The sequence below is a fragment of the Barbatula barbatula genome, assembly GCF_947034865.1.
Source record: "Barbatula barbatula genome assembly, chromosome: 19".
NCBI classification, from domain to species: domain Eukaryota; kingdom Metazoa; phylum Chordata; class Actinopteri; order Cypriniformes; family Nemacheilidae; genus Barbatula; species Barbatula barbatula.
In genome coordinates, this window is record NC_136782.1 from 19,169,039 (window position 1) to 19,188,930 (window position 19,892).

The window sequence follows — 19,892 nt, forward strand, 5'->3', positions numbered from 1 at the left end:
TCTGGCCCTCTCCAACCTCCTCGTGCCTTATTGGATGATGTCCGTTTATTTACCGTTATAATGAAAGCTTGGATTAATTGTGTTTATCGTAGTTAGGTGGAATTGGGCTATTTTGTTGCAAGCAAATGTTTTCAGGCTGTGTAATTGGTCCTGTTTTTTCTCATTAGCTTGTGAAAATTAGTCATAGAAATGTGCTAATTGTCATAATTGCGTATGTAAATCAGGGCTTAAAACAAGAGGTTTGAAGGTTAAGGACTGTACTGCAATGTTTTATTTCAAGCTCAGTTATCTGTTGGGTCATTGTATTGTAACTTTAGTGTTGTGTGGGCAGGGTCATGTTTTTATTTGTGTATGTATTATCGAGTATGGTGTTGTTTTTCTAATTATTGCAGGTCCATGGATGTTAACTATGATGATTGATATTGTGTTAAGATACATATGCCTACATTTTTGTTTTATTATTTTGCTAAAAGCAGTGAAAACACAAATAAATAACGATTTATGTGACTGAAACTAGGGCTGAACGATTTGAGGAAAATGTCACATTGCGATTATTGAGGTAAAAATTTCGATGTGCGATTACGATAATCTGGGTATAATCAGTCAACTTGGTTGATATCAAGCACAGATAACTGAAAATACTGAAATTTGTTTTTCTCAACTGAGATATACAGTTCAAACTAGCAACAAGAACTAGAATTGCACAAAGTATTTTTTCTGGGCACTAGTTCAGTGTCGGCATCCATTATTCCCGTCTCCAAACTGTGCCCGCAAGTCACGTGACCAAGCACACGCGCCACCGCCACACAAGACGATTTGTCTTTGGTTTTTTTTTCTCGCGTAGAAAATGGGCATCTATCTCTAAGAATGGATGTCTTGTCAAGTGCACGAATGCACCTGTTTCTTTAATATAATCGCAACGTTTTGCCGTCTCTTGATTCCTATTACTGAACATGTTGAATGTTACATTCGAAGCTACATTTGATGTCATTATATCCCACGGAGTCGTCACCATCAACATGAATCTGCTTTGGCCCATGTTAGAGTTCTTATTTAGCATCCTTCTTACTTGCATCCTACTGTTTCTGAGCGCTTGATCCCAGCATTTTATTATGATAAAACTTGTGATGAGTCTGTTGGTTTGAGTGCTCTGTTTTGTCTGTGGCGCCCCCTGCAGGTGCGTATGGCTCTGAAGAAAGCAGAAAAGGAGCTGGAGTCTCGCAGCAGCTGGTCTCCTCCAGGAGCTCTGCAGAAGTGGTTGCAGCTCACTCACGAGGTGGAGGTGCAGTACTACAACATCAAGAAACAGAACGCGGAGAGACAGCTGCAGGTGGCCAAAGAGGGGGTGAGCAACATCTTATGGAGTCATTGGCCAGAAGCATAAAGCAATTTTGGTCTACCTTGACACTGGATTTTTATCACAAGATTACATCAGATACATATATTAGGGTGACGCAAGAGTGAAAGTAATTTAATAAGAATAAAAAGTAGTGATGGTAAGTTATATGTATTGTATATATTATGTGAAGAACAACAAATACAATACATTTAAATAGAAAAGTAAATAATTATTCGTTTAATAATTGTTTTAAAAATGAAGTTTAATATTTGTTTTACTGGGACGGAATTAAACAATTAAAAATAAAAATCACTTTAAAATTGGATGGCTATGTAAGGCATATAATACAAATTGTATTCTTTGTTTTTTAGGCAGAAAAGATCAAGAAGAAAAGAAACACTTTGTTCGGGACGTTTCATGTGGCGCACAGCTCTTCACTGGATGATGTCGATCACAAAATACTGGCAGCTAAGTAAGTCCGCAGACATTGAAAACGGCTCTAAAAACAACCTCGTAAACTCCTTTTGGTAATTCAGCGGAATGAAGAAACAGAGAGAGTTTGTAAAAAATCTACTTTACTTTAAAGTTTTTGTGACCAAATTGGTGTTGCGTTTAAAGCAAAGTTTCCCATTCATTCATTAGACTACGGGGACGCCATAGTCTTATTTGTGCTACGTTTCGAAACGAACCAAAAATAAATGTTTAAGGCTACTTTTCATAACAACATAATGTATCATTCTGTTGTCTGTTTCCCATATTGATTTATTCGTCACGGCCACACTATCCAACACTGGCCGCCATGAATAGATTCTTCAAGATTTACATTTTTATTTTAAAAACAGCTTAATTCATTGTAGAGCGCCCCTTCTCTCTCTCTCATGTTGCATTCAGCGTCTCGACAGCACCTCTCTCTCTCACGTGACAGCGAACAAATTAAAATGTTTTCAATATGCGTTCCTCCTTGCATTGCCTTTCCGCCTTAATGTCAACAGTCACAGATTTCCCGAACACCCTTTCTCTATGTGCTTTGTTACACCTGGCTCAAAGATGAAACATAAAGGGAGACGACATGGCGGAATCCATAAAGATATAAAATACAACCATAATAATAATAAATTGAATCAATAACCACAATCAGTATGACATCTAACTAATACAATGCTAACAAAACACAAGGTTTGACCGTGGCTCTTGCAAAACTGCTCCGATAACAGATGAGCAGCTGCCCAGACGAACTCTCGTACCAGCTTTAAGAAACCGCCATGACGAGCCTCAGTTGCGCTCCGATCAGAGAACCTGTCACAAAGAAAAAGAAACCGACACACCCAACCAAACACAACTCGATCCTTACAGCCTGTTGTGCGTCTGTGTGCGAGCTCTCGGTGCGGTGCGTATATTCTGTACTATGGGTATGTAGTTGTAACTCTGTGTAACAGCAACGGTGTATTCTCCCGTATTGATGAAGTTGAGCCGAATTGTTTACGCTACTCGTGATCTACAATAAAACTATCAAGCGCTCATAACACAACGACACATTGATAAGAGGAGCCTGTACCCTGGTTGGATTAAACATGAGCTGTTATTAGGTCGTGTTCAGTCGATGTTTTGAGAGTAGAAGTGAAAAAGATTTCAAGTGCCAACACTAGACCAAACGCATGTGATGAAGTCACAGATATGCTAATTCATGAGTCGTTATCAGCACCACAGTCTCTCAAAATCCTGTGGGATACACTGGGTTAGAGATCTGGCTTGGTCCAGCTATAACGATTTCACCTATCCCATATTTTTTCTTCGCCTCTAGGCAGGCACTGGGTGAGGTCACTGCAGCCCTGAGAGAGAGACTCCATCGCTGGCAGCAGATCGAGATGCTGACGGGCTTCTCGCTGGTCCACAACCCAGGTTTACCCTCTCTGGCCTCGGCCCTCAACCTGGACCCCAGCTTCATGGGCGGCCGCGGGACACCCCAGCACTTCATGTCTGACGACATGGATGACATGGATGAGGACATAGTGGCACCAGGAACCCTGCAATGTAAGGGCTCGCCGGACAGCGAGGGGCCTAATGCCCCGCCCGCCTTGGGCAAGCACAGACATGCAAAAGGGGTCTTGTCCAAAACCAAAAACCCCTCACTTTGACCCATTTTTTCAGCTTCCGTAACCAAAGGTTTCTGTTTGAGAATGCACTCTTGTTTACCTTTGACCATCTACAGGTCTGTAGTTGGAGATATTTTCTTTGGCAATCGCATTTCAAAATATATGCATAATAGCACTTTTTGTACAGATCTGTTTTATTGTATTTATCTGATGAAAAGGGTTACACTGGGTTTACAATGGGGCTGGTTTTTGTCATTCTTCAAATGAATTTGTGATGTTATATTTAAAGAAGCCATAAAAAGTATGCAAACGCATGAAATAAAAGTGGTGTTTATTGCTGATGTGGGTTTTTTCAAGATCTATTGAAAGTGAAGACATAGTTTTGTATATTACATTGCATTAGAGGCGTATAAGGACCTTGTATAATGAAGCGTTATGTTTTTATTACCTTAGATTGAGCTATTTCTGCTCTACAGACGCGTTTCTTAAGTACGTTATCTCCTTCAGCAAAGAAGCGGAAACGTGACATCGTTCCGTGTCAACCACTGCAGTGCTACGAAAGGGAGGGATGGAGTGAGCTGTTGGTTTGCAATTCACAACCTCACTGTTAGATGTCGCTAAATTTCATAGATTGGACCTTTAAGTTTAAAATTTGTATTGCTTATATTTGCTCTTGCAAAAAAATACTGTCACAGAAGAGTTGCCTTAGGATGAACTGTTTTTCTTAGGACGAACCTTTTGGCGAATAGAAGCGTTGTGTGAATGTGTGCGTATGTAAACATCTGTGTAGTTCTGGTTTTAACTCATTAACAGTCGCACCCTGCCCTTGCCCCTTACCCCCTCCAGATGCTACCAGGCTAATGGGCCGACGAGCGAGCGATCTCTGGTCTTTGAATACCGACTGCCAAACGTTTTGGAAGTATTCTGGTGGGCTACATTACCATGCCCTCTTCCCAAGTCCTCTTCTCTTTCTCTTGTCTTCTTACCACTCCAGTCTGTTAAAGCAATATGCTACCCATAAACTCTACCACAAGGGGGCACTGGACGGAAAGCACTGACAGCGGTCCACACCTTTACGATCTTTTAGACTGCATGAAATGAATAATTTTTTATCTTGGCAACTTTTAAAGATATAAAAATATGCTATGCTGTTAAGGGACTGCTCATCCTCAACCAGCAGAAACCCAGTTGAGTTATACACACCTCTGTACCTTTTATATTTCCGAGCACCAAAGTGTCACTCTTCTTCCCCACTGTATCCACTCCAGCCTGCCACCCGTCACCCAGCACGTTTTGTCAGTGTACATGCCTTATATTACTGCTCCAATTGACCTTATTGTTTTGTGCCCTCCACAGCCCCCAGTATGATGTCACTCCGTCAACGGCACATCGACCCGCAGCTGGCCCTGGGCTCGCAGAGGTTGGTAGAGAGTTGTCACGGGCAGGAAGGGGAGGGTAGCTCATACAGATCTAGGGCGGCGCTGCGGCAGACATTGAGTCATTCGTTCGGGCAGTTCGACGCTCTGGGACTGCCTCCGCTTTCTTCTGCTGTATCTCATCCCGCCATCTACTCCGCCTCGTCATCGCACGCTCCTCATTCCTCCTTCCACGCTGCCGCGCCTCATTCATCCCACTATCACTCTACACATTTCCAGCCCATGGACACCATCCCAGATCTCCCGTACGAGACCAACCCTCAGCGCCCTCTCCGTTCCGGCAGCTACGGGTATCGCTTGGCACGCGCATGGGACTCGGTCCAAAAACACTTAACACTTTTATCTCGAACGCTTCACACTTTTGAGAGTTATTACTTGCTGTGTTTGCTCTTTGTTGCTGTGATTTAGTGTACTTACTGGTAACAATGACACTACGGCTTGGTTGTGGACTTTCCTGTTGCACTGTGCCATGATGTTTCTTTGCATCTTTTCCATTTTAGTAAAATTTGTAATACTTACTTTTTTACTTTGTTAGTTTTGGTTTTATCTATTCACCATTATTTAAAGGGATAGGTCACCCTCATTTCATTTAAAACCTGACTTTATTCTGCAGAACACAAAAGACCAAACAACCTTAACCATAATTGACTTCCATTGTATGGAACCATGGAGACGTTTCTCAAAATATCTTCTTTTGTGTTCTACAGAAGAAAGAGTCATACATAGTTTTGGACTGTTTTTTATCTTCTCGTTGCTAATTTCACCATTTCTTTTATAGGGACCTCAACCGCTCCGACTCCGATTCCTCCCTCTGTATATCCCAGACCGGCGAGCAACTACGTCTATCCTACAGTTACAAATCCTTCCCCCTGAAGCCCACCTCCCTCCTGCACGGCCCCCCCTTGCGTTCTGAGGAAGGCGCCCATTCTCAAACGCCCAACGGGGGCAACCGCGTCCAAGACGGAGGCGTCTCTCCCGACGGAGGCTCTGATAGTCCCATATTAATGAAGAAGATATCCAGCTTTGAGAAATCCGCCAGCATGAGCGAGATCCAAGGCTCGCAGATGGCGATGTCCGTGTCGGAATCCTCGCACTCCCTGAGTCCGAACTCCACCGAACCCGACACGCCGCCCCCCACCGGACAGACTGGCGGGAAGGCAGGAAGTCGCATCCCTCAGATTTCCTCAAAAAAGAGCCCCCTAGAGGAGGACAGTGGTTCTACAGGTGAAGACACTGACTCCGGCCGCAAGAAACATTTGCACACCTTCAAGATCTTCAAAAAACAGAAGAAATAAGGACATAGCTGGACAACTGTATCGTTTTCCCCGTTTATTTTCGTTGTATTGTTACTATGAATGTTTAGATTTTTTTTCTTCCCTTCGGTCAGAAGTTACTTCACAACAAAATCGTCGAGGTCTTCGTAGAAACACGTTTTTCAGAGGAACTTTAGGATGAATAGCATGATCTGTTTGGGTGGGAACAGGTTGGACTGTTTTTTCGATAGGGCATTGCATTATTTATTCAGCAGGAGTCAATGCCAGACTTTCCAAAGGATTCTTCCCTTCTTTCCTTGTATAATCTGTATCAGTTTGCATGTCTTCGGCTTTGTTTGTTTGAACTTTTGAATGCTCCTAGATGTTTGCTTGGTTCTTGTTCCCCTTTGCTTAAACTCAATAACCTGGTTCTTTTGTTTCTATCAGCACACTCTCTTTTGAAGTTAAAACAAATCGTCTGAACGTTTTATGGTACTCCTCGGTCAGTGTTTGTCAATGGTGAGATCTCTAAAAGGGCTGAACTGTCGGTGTGAAACCCCCTTAAATATGTTGCACTATTTTCGAAAGATGATGCGTTGGTTTGGTGAAAAGGAAATTGAGAACATGCTGGAACGTGTGCTAAAACGTTTACATTAATCAAGCCACCGAACGTTTCTCCACGGCTTCAGGGATTTCTGGGATGTGACTGAAAATAAGCGATTTGAAGATTTTAGATCATTTCAAATCATTATGAAAATACAAAGGTGGTTTGTGAAGATGCACATGAATGTTTCGATGTGATTGTTTCACTTTTTTGCATTAAAAACCTTGCAGTGATTTCTCGTAAAATTATAACTAGAGTCCCAATGAAAATAAGGAAAGAGCTGAAATAACTAAATGCTACAACTTTGACTGAAAGGGACAGTTCACCCAAATGTGAAAATTCCGTCATCGTTTACTCGCCTTTTTATTTTAAACCTTTGACTTTCTTTCGTTCGCAAACGCAAGAGAGGATAAAACTGTTGGTCCCGTTGACTTCCACTGTGTGGACACAGTACCAATGCAAGTCAGCGGTTTTCTCGTACCAGCATTCTTCAAAACATATTATTTCGCGTTCTGCAGAATAAAGCAAGCCTCACGGTTTGAATTGTCAAGAGGGTGAGTAAATGATGACAGAATTTTTGTTTTGGCGTGAACCATCCCTTTTTATTACAGAATCTCAAGAGGTCTAAAGAAAATCTAGCCGTCTTGTAAGTGCCAAAGAAAAGCTCTTGTCCAGGGAGTGTAACACTTCCTCAATTTCAGATGTCAGCTTTGCGAGACCACTCATCTGTTTTGAGGCTAAGGTGCAGATTGTCCAAAATTCTGGTAGAAGACATTGCGTTCTTACATCATCTATGAAAGAACTGGTATTTTACAGTGATCGTGATTTAAATTAGATCACATAAACAAATTCATTCAACCCACATCCTTCATTAAGGTGCACTTTTATATTATTTGAACGCAGACGGTTGCTATTACGAATGACTTGCCTTTAAACATATTGGTTTTACCACTGTGCATTTGAAGAAGATTTAGAGTTGTTCTCTCTGTTCTTCATGCGGTTTACGTGATGTTTACTTCGATAAGCCTCATCCTTATCTTCAAAGAGCACTGAAAATTACAAGCACACTTTCCAAAGGAAAGGGGTAACAAATCTTATGGGAGGTCATTTTTTTACCCAAAGGTTGTGAAAGTTCAAATGTATCCACATACCCAAAGGCAAGCCAAGTTAGTACTGCACGAAACATCCGTTCCGTCATTTCTTTCGTGAAAAATGGTAAAAGACGGCATACAAATATCGGCCAACCGGTCTGGACAGGCACAAACTGTGCAGATGTGTTCGTTTCATCTGTGCGTCTATTGCACGAAGCAGCTGTTGAGTGTGTCTGTGCGCATCGGTCTGGTCCAGTAAACTGCACTTCACTGTGTTGATGCATGTTCTCAACTGCAGTTCTCAAATGGACGGGGGAGAGGCGAGAGCCGTTTTGACTCCGTCCCCTTGTCAACTATTTATGACTATACTGTACAGAGAGAGTGAAAATAATTTTGCATCTTCTGTAATGCTCAAAACTGTAGTCTTCACGTTTTATGGCACTCCTGCATGAAAGCAATAAAGTTTTAAAATGAGTGAGATTTCAGTGTTTCATTTGTGTTTCTCTTCACTGTCGTTCATGACAACGTGCCCCAAGTGTTGTCATACCATATGGGGCATGTTGTCCCAGTAGAATCTGCCTTTAAACAGACTAAATAGATTTACAGGATAAAACATTGTAATATGAGTGTCTTCAGTATATTGTGTAATAGAAATGATCTGATCAGAATCTGCTGGAGTTGGTCATCTTGAGTAAATAAAACATGCAATGGGAGGTCATGACGAGGTTTTAAAGTTGTGGTACGTGCTTATTCTTAATGTATGTATTTATTAAACGTTCTTATTGTAAGACTGCAATTGCACATTTATATACATACATTTTTTTTCTCTGAAACCAGCTAAAATTCTGCAATGCATCTTTGCTTGGTTTGCATTAAAGGGTGGAATAGTCGAGGTTATTTACTTAAGCTAGCTCTAACAGGATGTTATTCCGCCCAGGTTGGATTGTTTTAGTAGCTGCTTTGGCATTAGACCACGTATGAGCAGTTTACTGATGCGGATATGGCGCAACCAGAACAATTACGCACCAATATGTAGATTTTGCGCACCATGAGATGAGCAAAATATTATTTTACTTCGTATACTTTTAACTTGGAAGAAAGTGCTCGGTTAGGAAAATGGGAAACTTGGTCAAATCCTTTCACGTGTTGGGTTTTCCTCTCTTTGTTTTAGTAAGTACTGCACCTTCAATGTCCTGATGTTTCCAATGCATTTTAGATTATTATGCCTATCTAAATTAACCTTAAAATATTTTGTTCATATCCAGATGTTTTCACCTGGATGTTTAAGCCAGTCCATCACAGGTGATGTGGCTTTTCTAAACGCACCTGACGCGCCGGTCTCCAGCTGGCCGTTGCGCGTTCTCTACACCTGTGCGGAGTCGTCCGTCGTGCACGTACAGGTTCTGGTTTCTTTCGATACTGGATCCACCGCAATCCTTCTTCACAAATACTGGACCTGCGAGCCCGGGCGAACCAGATCCCGAGTGGAGAGAGTGCGTTTCCCCGACTGGCTTGTGTACCGGCCCGATTGGATAATACGCGGGTCCGATTGGGTGCTTAGTTGTTTGTTGCGCGCCTGGATCGGCTCTGACGAATCCCCAGAACCGGACAGGTCTTCTCTCGCCAGTGTGGCCGTATCCCTCGACGTTCAGCCACCACTCAGTCGACCGGTTAAGAATCACCAGATTTGTGCCAGCTGGGGCGCAGCATTACTCCTGCGATACCGTGGAGACGATACGCCACAGTGCGCAAAAGAAAATGGTAAGGACTTGAGTTTAGTCTGTATGAAAGTCTCAAGTCCAAGTATTTTTGTTCATATGTCATTTGTAATGAAAACCATTAGAATTTGTATTTTAGTGTAACAGACTTGTCCTGTTTGGGTCGCATTTCTCATCTAAATTTGTTCCAGTCAATAAGGCTGTCATACTAACATTTAAAAATATATCTCTTTTTAAGACGTGGCCACTTTTCTTTCCACAATGTATGCATCTACTGGTGAGAATTATGGGATCGTCAAAACCCTCGAGCCTTTCAGAAACAAACTGTTAGAAGGATTGAGAGTCAAATCCATCTACTCGCCCTGGTAAGATCTTGCGACTTTCCTAGTTCGACCTGTTTACTTTGCAACTCTGGTTAAACGGCATCACTTAAAATATGAGTATTCAAATCCGTCTCAATGTGGAATCATTCTGATTTCTTAGGTGTGCCTTTTCACTCTGGGTCTTGCTGGTTAAACCCTGCAGTAACCATCTGTGTGGCCTTCTGCACCACATTGATGCTGAAAACGATTACGCCACCCCAGCCTTGTTCCTCACTAATACTGGTGAGCCTTTAACCTCTGGACGAATCCTGACTCATTACAATGGTTTCTGATACTCATTGTTCTTGTCGGATTTGTTCAGGTCAGATTCACGTGCAGTTGGTCGGAGACTCTGGACAACCATCAGCGTTTCTTTCTCCGTTCAGGGTTCCTCTTGGTCAGTGGTGCCGTATCAGCCTGGAGATTGTTGGAAGATTGGTGAGGAACATATCTATATGTATGCGTATACTGTATAGTGTAAATCTTTCATCGTCCAAATCATGCTGTAAACATTTGTTGTTGTTGTTGGTTCTTCTTAAAAATGTTTGCCTGCAAATTTAAGGTTATGTCTAATTCAAAATAATAGTTAAATGAATGAATGTCTGATTTATGAGTTGACTGATATTTATAAATTAAATGAACTTTAGCAGCCAGGTAATTCATTTTTTTAAGTTGAAACAACAATTCTTTACAGTGTAGTATTCTAAGATCTGGGTTGCTTTCATAAGAGGTATGTGGCCTCACTGTTTATTCTTTGAAATCGGGAAGTAATTTTATAAGAAATATGGATTATGGAAGATAAAGGAATTGAGTTATCTATAATAAGGACGAATCAGCAAATAAATAAACGTCATTATATTTCATTTCTCTATAGGCAAAGGTTTCAATTGCATGCACTGATGGACAGCAGCAATTTATTAAGACTGCTGAACACGTGTAAGTTTTACACTTGACTGCAAAAAGCAAGTTTCAGAGCTCTGTTGCCTTGTTGCTACGTTGCCATTAAAAAGCTTTAATGTCTTTGGCAGGTTTGGCATTAACCCCATGCTGGATGACACGCATGGCTACTTTGTTATTGGTGGAGGCAAATTCACAAGGGGCATCGAAGGATATTACGGGCCGACTAAATTATTTCGCACAAAGGGGCTCCCAGCTGACCCGGTAGAATATTTAGTCTTATATAAAAGTTTTCATTTTGGCGATTCAACCTTTGCATATTCCAGATCATTCATGTAATCTTTGTATTAAACATCCTGTACAATTACTTTACTGACGTCTTAATAGGCTGAGCTTCAACTTCCTGATATATTTGCGGAGGTGAATATAACTGGATGGTTGCAATCATGTCACAAGTTTAAATCTGAGCTATTCTTCAATCCACAATCCACTGTCAAGAGGCTGTCTGGTAAGTACCCTGTTTGCCCATTAGACGTCACAAAAGAGCAAAAAACATAGTTTAATTCTTTAATTCTTTTTCTCTCTAGGCAGCTGTTTGGACGCATACACAGAGCTGGTACTAAATCACGGTACAGAGATGACAACTGAACGATGCACTTTCTTCGAATCGCCAACAAATCGTTACAGGCGTCAAGTGGCGCGGTTGACTAAGATTCTGTCACAGAAACACGGTATGATTGATATAAATACAGTAGCTGAAACATTTATAAAGATTGTGTTTGTGCCATACTGTTCATTAGTAGGATAAATGTGCATTTAAACTGCAAGAAAAGCTCCCCAAAGTCAGTTTACGGAAGTCGTGCCACTCGGCGGCCATGTTTGCAACGCTTCTTTACGTCATAGCAAGTCCACAGTCCTACTTGAAAGGGGAAAGGCAGATATTTCTAAAATCACTGGCAAAAATCTCAGTTAAACAGCATTTTTCTGATCAATAATTGACGTGATAATAAAAATAAACATGACATGAACTGTATCATAACTGTTTTCAAGGTTGCCTCATCTACTGCTCCAACTGGATTTTTTAAAATAGTTTTTTGGTAAATCGCCTGAAATAAGGTCTGTAGCTATCAAAACCTTAAATATTTTCACGTTTTAATCTAAAACACACCTGTTATAACCCGCTTGTGATTTACATGCGTTAGACGTCATCGCATATAAATAATGCAAATAATGCACAAATCTCTAAAACCGTTGTTGGGGATTCATTCACGGAGTAATTACTTGCAAGGGAACAAGTTCTTAATAAAGTTTGAGAAAGTTGTCGGAGGCTTGGTAGTGGTGACGTTGATACAACGCGACCATAGTGTAGTCTGTTTGTAGCCTTGTGTTAGCTTTTTACTTCTGGCGATTGTAATTCGTCTTAAAAAATAACAAATACTGTGTTAATCTGTAAAGATTATTGATATCTTGATAGACAAAACTTGTGAATATCATGAACATTTGTTAATGACAGATCTTATTTATAGCGATCTTCCAAAAGTCTATGGGAAAATGCATAGGCTTTTGGTCGAGGGGACAGGCGCAGCGCTTACTTCCGGGTCAGCCTACAAAAATACGTCATCTCTGAGCCAGTCCATTAAGCGTTACATTCCTCGCCGTTCATTGTAAATGCAGTGGCGCATCTTGTTAATATTAATATCTTGGAACTCCCATAGAGCCGCAAAGTAGGCTAACTTACACAGTATCAATGTTACAGATGCGCTGTACGTGTGTTCCACACACCAGGATATTTCTTAACTCAACCTTGGGAACAATGTCTTGATTTAGGAACATAAACTTATTTAATAGCGTTTAAACATAAGTGTTGAGTAACATTAAAAAGTGCAGTTCCAGATATTAGAAAAACGCGGCGTCAGTGCGTACGTCAGTGTTTTATTGGGCAGTCTTGCCCTTCCCAATATGGCGGCGATGTTGCCGCATCTCACTGGCATTCAATGCAGCGCTTTATATTATTTTATGAAAATGTGTAAATAATTGATTTTTTTATTACTTACATCGTCTCTTTTTATAGGTGACATGTTGTCCTCTACGCTAGGCCGGGTGCTGTATTCTCTAGTCTTGCGTAAACTGAAATCAGCTGATGGCCTCGAGGTAATAAACAGACTGATGCCTTTTCTGCTCCAGTCTGGATGTCTAGGGGACCACAGGGCACTGCATCTCTCCTCGGTGCTTTATAGCAGTGGGTTTGGAGTTAAGCAGCAACCACACAAGGTGGGTTTTCATTATTTTTATTAATTCATCCAATGCGACGGCGAAATGAAAATTATAGTTAAATAAGACTCGAATCATCTGTTTGGTATTTAAAAGCCTAGGCTGCTATAACTAAAGGTTTTGAGGTTCCGATCCACCCAACAGTGATAAACACCGCACAGTAATCCCTAGGACTGTGTATATTAAAGATATACATAAGTCCAGACGTGTCAGATCAAAGAGAAGAGAACAGGTGAAATGCTGAAAGGATTAGATGTTAGACTCTCTGTAGACAAAAATGTAATAAGAGTAAATGAGAATTAGCAGTTTTGGATGTAAACTGTTGTATTGCACCTCAGGCTTGGCTGCTGTCTCTGTTGGCCGCTCAGGGTGACTGGAGATTGGCCCTGCTGCGTTTAGGACACATGCATCGTGTGGGTGACCTAGCCGTGACCCCTGACCCTGACCTGTCCTATGCGTATTACATCAACATCGCAAGACAAACCACCGCAGATAAAAAAAAACCCAGTCCACAGCAGGTAAAAGAAACATTTACACAGCAAACATTTCTAATAAAATCTCATTTTGTTTTGTTTAGTCCATTAGTCTGAAACTTCAGCTTCTCTTTAATGAATGCTGAAGGAATTAATAATGTGCAATGTAGTTTTATTGTGCTTCTACAAAGGCATCAGGCCTCTGAGCTGTTAAAGAAATAATATCATTTTCTCTGTAGACATTTGTTGAGTTAATACGGTTAAACGACGAAGAGACCTTGAATGCGCAAACCAGTGAAAACGACGATCTGTTTCACTGGCTAAAGCTTCAGGCACGAAGCGGAGTGACCGAAGCGGAGGTACAAAAATCCACATCTGATACAAAATACAACACAAAACATGTTCCCCCTTTAAAGATGAATGTCTCTTTTACAGTGTTAGTGTGTGTGTTGTTGTTGAGTTTTCATGTTCTCCTCAGCAAGCAATGGGTCGTATGTTGTTCTGGGGTCAGCGAGGTGTGTCTCCAGACATTCAGACCGCTGTGAAGCACTATGAGAGGGGAGCCACCAGACTTCATGACCCCGTCTCCGCGTACGACTACGCCATCGTGCTCCTCACGGTTAGATTTGCATCCCGTTTCTTTTGAATGAAAAGCTTTATTTTATTATATAGCTGGACACACTTGATTAAGTTGGTTTCTAAAGTAAAAGTGTGCATTCATTTATCGGTTACACTTTATTTTACAGTATGTGTACCTGTAGTATACTTGCAGTGTATTTGTCTAAGAAAGAAATGGATACATGGTATAAGTTTAGGTTTGGGGGTAGGTTCAGGGTTAGTACCAGGTTATTACCCAGTTATTATATTTACTGTAATAAATACACAGTGGGTAACAGGACTGTACAATTGATCTCCCAGTGATATCACATCTGGCCAGTAGAGGACACCCTCGCAGAGAATATGATGTGCTGACGTTTCAAAGGTTTCGAGGTTGTGTTATGTATATATGTGTATTTGGTTTAAACAGGGACAAGGAGTTCCTCAAAACGTGCAAAAGGCTGTGACATTTCTGAATAAAGCAATAGAACAGGTACATCTCACAGGAGCCATATCTTGTTATTATTCATACTTCATACACACTTGTGATAAATCCTTTGAAGTGATTTTTAATAGCCTTACATCAAAAACAGTTTGGAAGACTTGTGATACCACATCTTTATACATACTAATAAATACCAAATACTTATCATTTATTCTCCAGCAAGCCATAAATACAAACACACATACTGTTAAAATATAAATGTACTTTTAAAGCCAGTGTATGCATGCGATGGTCCTTTGGTGTCTCGCAGGGGTTTGTTCCTGCCATCACGGCTTTAGGCTGGTATTACGAGCAGTTTGAAAGAGATTACGAGAAGGCTGCACATCTGTGGGAGGAGGCTGATGCCAAAGGTCACCCGGATGCTGCTATGAATCTAGGAGTTCTATACTCTAAGGGTCTCTACCCCGGACATCCTCCAGACCAGGCAAGTCCAGCTCTATAAACATTAGGGCTCGGTAAAAAATATTGAAATATTGAAAATTGGACAAATTGACCACATCGATTCTAAATGCACGTGCCTAGGGGAACACGTCCTGCATTTCGCCTCTCATCTAGAGGATGGCGCAATTATTCAAGTTGAATTTTGAAATCTGTTTTATTTCTTAAACATGTTTCAAGCTGTTGATGAAAGTTGTTCATGGTTTCACTGTTGCACATTTTCAATGTTTTTATTTTTCACATTTATATTTTGGTTAGTCAACGTAAAAGTTAAAAGTAATTCAAACAGTTGTTATTAACGTGAATTTGTATGTATTTATTTTGCCGAGTAGGGGGGTTTCAGTTACCGGCCTATACAGCATATTTAAATATCGATTCCAAATATTTGAAATGAAATACCGATAATTAATCGTCATCGAAACGAATAGAAATTGAAACCATATAAATAAGAATGGTCTCAAAACGCAGCCCTTATAAGCATAAACCTCATTTTCACATTAACAGTGATTTTTCCCGTCGACAGTTTAAAGCGTACGAGTGCTACCTGAGGTCAGCTCAGAGAGGTCATATGAACGGTGGCATCGCACTGGCTGATGTTTGGATTCATGGGATTCATGGTCAAGTGGCCAGACGTCCTGAAGATGCTGTTCTGTATGTATGACAGATACTGTGTCTGTGTAGTTTATATGGTGTTTACGGGAGGATGCAAGTTTTGCCTACATATAGTACACTAGCTGCTTATGATATTGTTCATCAAGTACAATTGACTACGTAAATGTGAATAGATTTTTTTTGTTTTTTTTCCTAAAAAGGTGGGCTAAATGGGCGTCGGAACAGAACGGATATCTAGGAACAGTCTTAAGAAAAGGCTTGAACGCGCATCTCAAAGGAGACTGGTAATGCTTTATATTTCAATGCACGCTAAAGGTCCGGTGAGTCGTTTTTTGGAGGATCTATTGACAGAAGTGCAATATAATACAGCCTTCATAATTGTCTTCAGAGGCGTATAAAGACCTTAAGGTAATAAAGACATTGCGCTTCATGGTGTATTTCTATCTACATACACCCTGGGTCCCCTTGCATGGTATTCTCCATGTTGTTTCAACAGGAGCCCTAAGCGAACAAACTACTCCAAAGAGCACATTTCGTTAATATACATATTATACATCTTTCAGCAAAGACGTGACGACATCTTAGTTCTGTGTCAGCCACTGTAGTGTTTTGAAAGGGAGGGGTGAGTCGTTGGTTGCAGTTCACAATCTTACCACTAGATATCACTAAATCTCTCACCCCCGCCTTTAAACTATAATTCCCATCTAAAGTGTCAACATTAATTACACTTTTATTTGATTTACACCAGAAAAGTGCAGTCGCAATGAGAAGTACTGTTGATGTATTGTTCTCTCTCTCTTTTGTTGTTTCAGGATAATGTCTCTGATTTATTATCTCAATGCGGCAGAGAGTGGCTTTGAAGGCGCTCAGTTTAACGTGGCATACCTCTGTGAACTCAACTCTGTGAGTCTCTCCTGAAGACTTTCTTATTCATTTAAATGAATGTTTCTATTCTATGGGCTTTGACGAATGTTTTTTTCATTACAGGGCTCGTTGAACCCCGCACTGGTGACTCAATGCATGTTAAGATACTATAACATGTCCATACAGAGTCAAGATCCAGCATCTTATGGTAACTACACAAAAAATCTAGGATTATAAAGAAAAGTACTCTACTGTATATTATTGAAGTTCAATGTTAGTCAGCGTGGACTGCAGTCATTGAAGTGAACTGAAATGCTCAAAGCTTGAAGGGCGTCTGAGGTTTGACTCCACACCCCGTGTCGCTTCATCAGTAGATGAGATTCGCTCCTGCCCCCTGCAGTTGAAGCTTCGGTGTCTGATCATGCGGTGATAGATGTTTATTTTCTTCTCAGCACTGAACAAAATGGGAGATCTGTTGTACGGTGGACAAGCTTCCGGCAGAAGAGAGGTTTCTGGTGCGGCCGAGATGTACAAACAAGCAGCTCTTCAGAGGGATCCACAGGTACTGTACATGTGAAACCCACTTCACACAGCCGGACTCAAGTTTGATTCGGCCCCATCAGGACATTTCCAAACATGAATCCTTTTCAACGTCTAATGGCAAAAAACATGTCATACAAACGCATTATGCATCGCGATTTTTACTTTGGTATGCGAGCACGTTCTGCGTGTTTTGTTGCGGTATCAAGGATTTGTGTTTTGTCTACTCAGGGTTGGTATAATCTCGGCCTGCTTGTCCAGGAAGGCGAGTCTCTGCCGTTCAGTCTTCTGGCTGAACTTAATTTGCTACATCTTTACTTGACCGACAAGCAGAAGCTCCTCACCGCCCTGTTTCACAAGTGAGACCTTTTTATTTTTTACATTAAACAGGTGTATGCAATTTAGAAAAAAACAATGTTTTATTTGGAGAGCGGCGCCTCTGTTTGTAAAAACCACCATGATTTCCAGATCATGAAAATTCCACAGGTGAGAATATCTTTGGTTTTAATAGTATCAATACAATAGTAACTTTCTATTTCTGTTAGCTAGCTAACAACTACGTCTTGTTGTATTGTATAATTGTATCCATTATATTTGGACTACACTACACATATTTGATATTTATTATGGTTGCAGATAAACACATCCTTGAGCATTATTGGGCCGACATGCCTATAGAGATTTGTAGAACAGGCATCTATGTGTATACATCTATGCATTCGACAACGGCTTCTAATAAAATCCAATCGGAAGTTGAAATTCTTCGTTTTATAATATTGCAACATCAATGTTTTTACAGTGTTTAAGCAATGTACCGTTTTTTTGCGCTGTAGATGTATAGTGACAAACAGCGCTGAAGCGTACCTGCCGTGCACGTTAGCGCTCCTCAACGCACACCTTCCAACCATCCGAGTCGATAAACACACAGCAGTAAAGGTGTGTGTGCATCTTCACTTCAGATGTTTTCTTTTTTTGTGTGCAAGGTCCGAATACACATCACAGACAATGCTGGTAATTGTAAAAGTCAAATGAAGAGAAAGCTGCCACTTGGATGAACTCATGGTTGTTTGTTTAATTGCACGATGGCCTCACGGGGACATTTCCGTGGTTATTGTGTTAACATCACGATGATCGTTCGCTCGGACTGTTCAGATATACTAATAGTGAGGGTTTGGATGAAATGTTTACTCTTTCTCTGGATCTGTTCCTGTAGCTCATCGCCACAGTTTCGGCAGCTGTTGGAACTTTGTCTCTTGTTTTTGGACTTTTTAAACGGAGGACCCACCGCCAGCCCTCACAAACATCTACCCAAGACCAAGAGGAGGAACCTTAAAACCTCGGATAATGTTTATTTCATAGACCTAATATTTTTTGGGTTTTCTCCATACAGAGCACTTTATGTACAATTGTAAAGTTTTGTAACATTTCAAATTTGAGTACAATTCATATTTTTTTATTTATAATCAGGCAGTGAAACCACACACATCCACTCATTTCATTCTTCAAAAGTTTTAACAAAATAAAAGACATAGATGCCAAGATATTTTCTGACTTACACTTCAGAAATCACACCAAGAATATTTATTATTAATAAAGAAATCATTTTAAATGGTTCAACTTCTGTTATGTTTTTCTAGTTTTTTTGCAGTATCACTTCAATGTCTCTAGACAAACACATTTTGTCCCTCCCTCAGAGGAAGAGGGTCCCGGCGGGGCGACTCTAGCTGCTTCTAATGAAAGTGTGTGTGGCGTTCCCGGGTTTGTGTGTAGTGATGCAAACAGCAGGTGTTCAGCAAGCTGTGATATGCCCAGGGCCCCGGGAACACACGCTTAATTAAAACAACACCCAAAAATTGAGTAATCCCCAGATAGAGGGACTGCACCACACAGTGTCAAGGGGACGGGGATCTCACAGCGTTCAGATTGAAATAATGTAAAGCTTTCAGCGAGACATGAATAGTGGAAGCAGTTTAATGTATGTCTTTGATAGCGTACATAATGTAAACGTTTCATTAAAAGAGATTTGCATAAACGTTCTGTGAATATGTTCATCTCCGCACAACGTTTAGTCAAACTATATAAACCCTCCATCAAGGTATAAGCGCAGTGTGAGATTTCAATTTCACACATAAGGTAGAAAATATGGCTTGCAGCTTTTAGAAAAACTATTTTATTCGTTTAGGTCTGCAAAACGGAGATGCTTGAAGTACAAAAATGTAAAATACAAGCTTTTTTATTTTAAGTTTGCAATTGCTGTCGTTACCCATCTTTGGGGTGCATGAATATCAGACAGTTTAGTACCAAATGTTGGTTTGTAATTCTCGATGAATTTTTATTTCTCTAAAGAAAAGCGTTTCTTCGGTCGATTTCGTTACAACATTCATTAAATCTTTGATAACCAGATGAAACGATCAAGGGTGATGAATGCAGTCGCACGAATATTCAATGTACATAAAAATTAAGAAAAATGAATCGTCCGTACGCATCTACAGTATACGTCACTTAGTTTAAAATACAATTCGATAATAAAAACAATTCCGTCAATAGTTGCTCACACGCTTGTCATTTCAAACCTGTTTGAGCAGTACACACAAAACTTGTTTTGAACGGCGGTATTCACTTCTAATGTACGGACACATTGAACCGGTAATATTAAACCACGTCCACAATTGAGTTTTTTATACGTTTTTAAATGATATTTAGATAACCCAACCAATGCATGGACACAAAACCAATGCATGTGAACGGGTGCAACTGTTGTTTGGTTCCCAACATTCTTCAAAATATCTTCTTTTGTGT

The 19,892-nt window shown here is 40.6% G+C and overlaps 2 protein-coding genes across 7 annotated transcripts in view; both read left to right on the plus strand.

The window, feature by feature from the left end:
- The window catches only part of stim1a (stromal interaction molecule 1a), a 34,553-nt gene extending 26,258 nt beyond the window's left edge, over window positions 1-8,295 (plus strand). For 2 of the 6 annotated variants that reach the window (XM_079482175.1, XM_079482174.1), the window contains 5 exons: window positions 1,178-1,345; window positions 1,711-1,811; window positions 3,141-3,370; window positions 4,789-4,852; window positions 5,647-8,295. In XM_079482175.1, coding sequence (XP_079338301.1) covers window positions 1,178-1,345; window positions 1,711-1,811; window positions 3,141-3,370; window positions 4,789-4,852; window positions 5,647-6,163 — 1,080 coding nt within the window. In that variant the 3' untranslated portion in view covers window positions 6,164-8,295. Of the gene's footprint in view, window positions 1-1,177; window positions 1,346-1,710; window positions 1,812-3,140; window positions 3,773-4,278; window positions 4,360-4,788; window positions 5,159-5,646 lie in introns of those variants that run through there. The other 4 variants (XM_079482173.1, XM_079482171.1, XM_079482172.1 and 1 more) reach the window with 4 other exon arrangements.
- A 474-nt stretch (window positions 8,296-8,769) lies between these two features.
- LOC306908258 (protein sel-1 homolog 3) lies at window positions 8,770-18,615 on the plus strand. The gene is made up of 23 exons (XM_079480962.1): window positions 8,770-8,986; window positions 9,082-9,577; window positions 9,773-9,899; window positions 10,018-10,139; window positions 10,219-10,334; window positions 10,771-10,832; window positions 10,925-11,057; window positions 11,181-11,301; window positions 11,381-11,524; window positions 12,865-13,064; window positions 13,403-13,582; window positions 13,777-13,896; window positions 14,016-14,156; window positions 14,565-14,627; window positions 14,890-15,063; window positions 15,601-15,728; window positions 15,890-15,973; window positions 16,502-16,592; window positions 16,677-16,761; window positions 17,006-17,115; window positions 17,325-17,452; window positions 17,927-18,029; window positions 18,307-18,615. The coding sequence occupies exons 1-23, from the start codon at window positions 8,933-8,935 to the stop codon at window positions 18,424-18,426; spliced, it is 3,102 nt and encodes a 1,033-aa protein (XP_079337088.1). The 5' UTR covers window positions 8,770-8,932; the 3' UTR covers window positions 18,427-18,615.
- The last annotated feature ends 1,277 nt before the right edge of the window (window positions 18,616-19,892 follow it).

What these genes read in the sequence shown, in the direction of transcription:
- LOC306908258 (XM_079480962.1), top strand. Translation starts at nt 8,933, where the DNA reads ATGGGAAACTTGGTCAAATCCTTTCACGTGTTGGGTTTTCCTCTCTTT. An exon ending in TGGAGATTGTTGGAAGATTG is followed by an intron (nt 10,335 to 10,770) that starts GTGAGGAACATA and finishes ATTTCTCTATAG; the next exon opens with GCAAAGGTTTCAATTGCATG. An exon ending in AGGGGCTCCCAGCTGACCCG is followed by an intron (nt 11,058 to 11,180) that starts GTAGAATATTTA and finishes ACGTCTTAATAG; the next exon opens with GCTGAGCTTCAACTTCCTGA.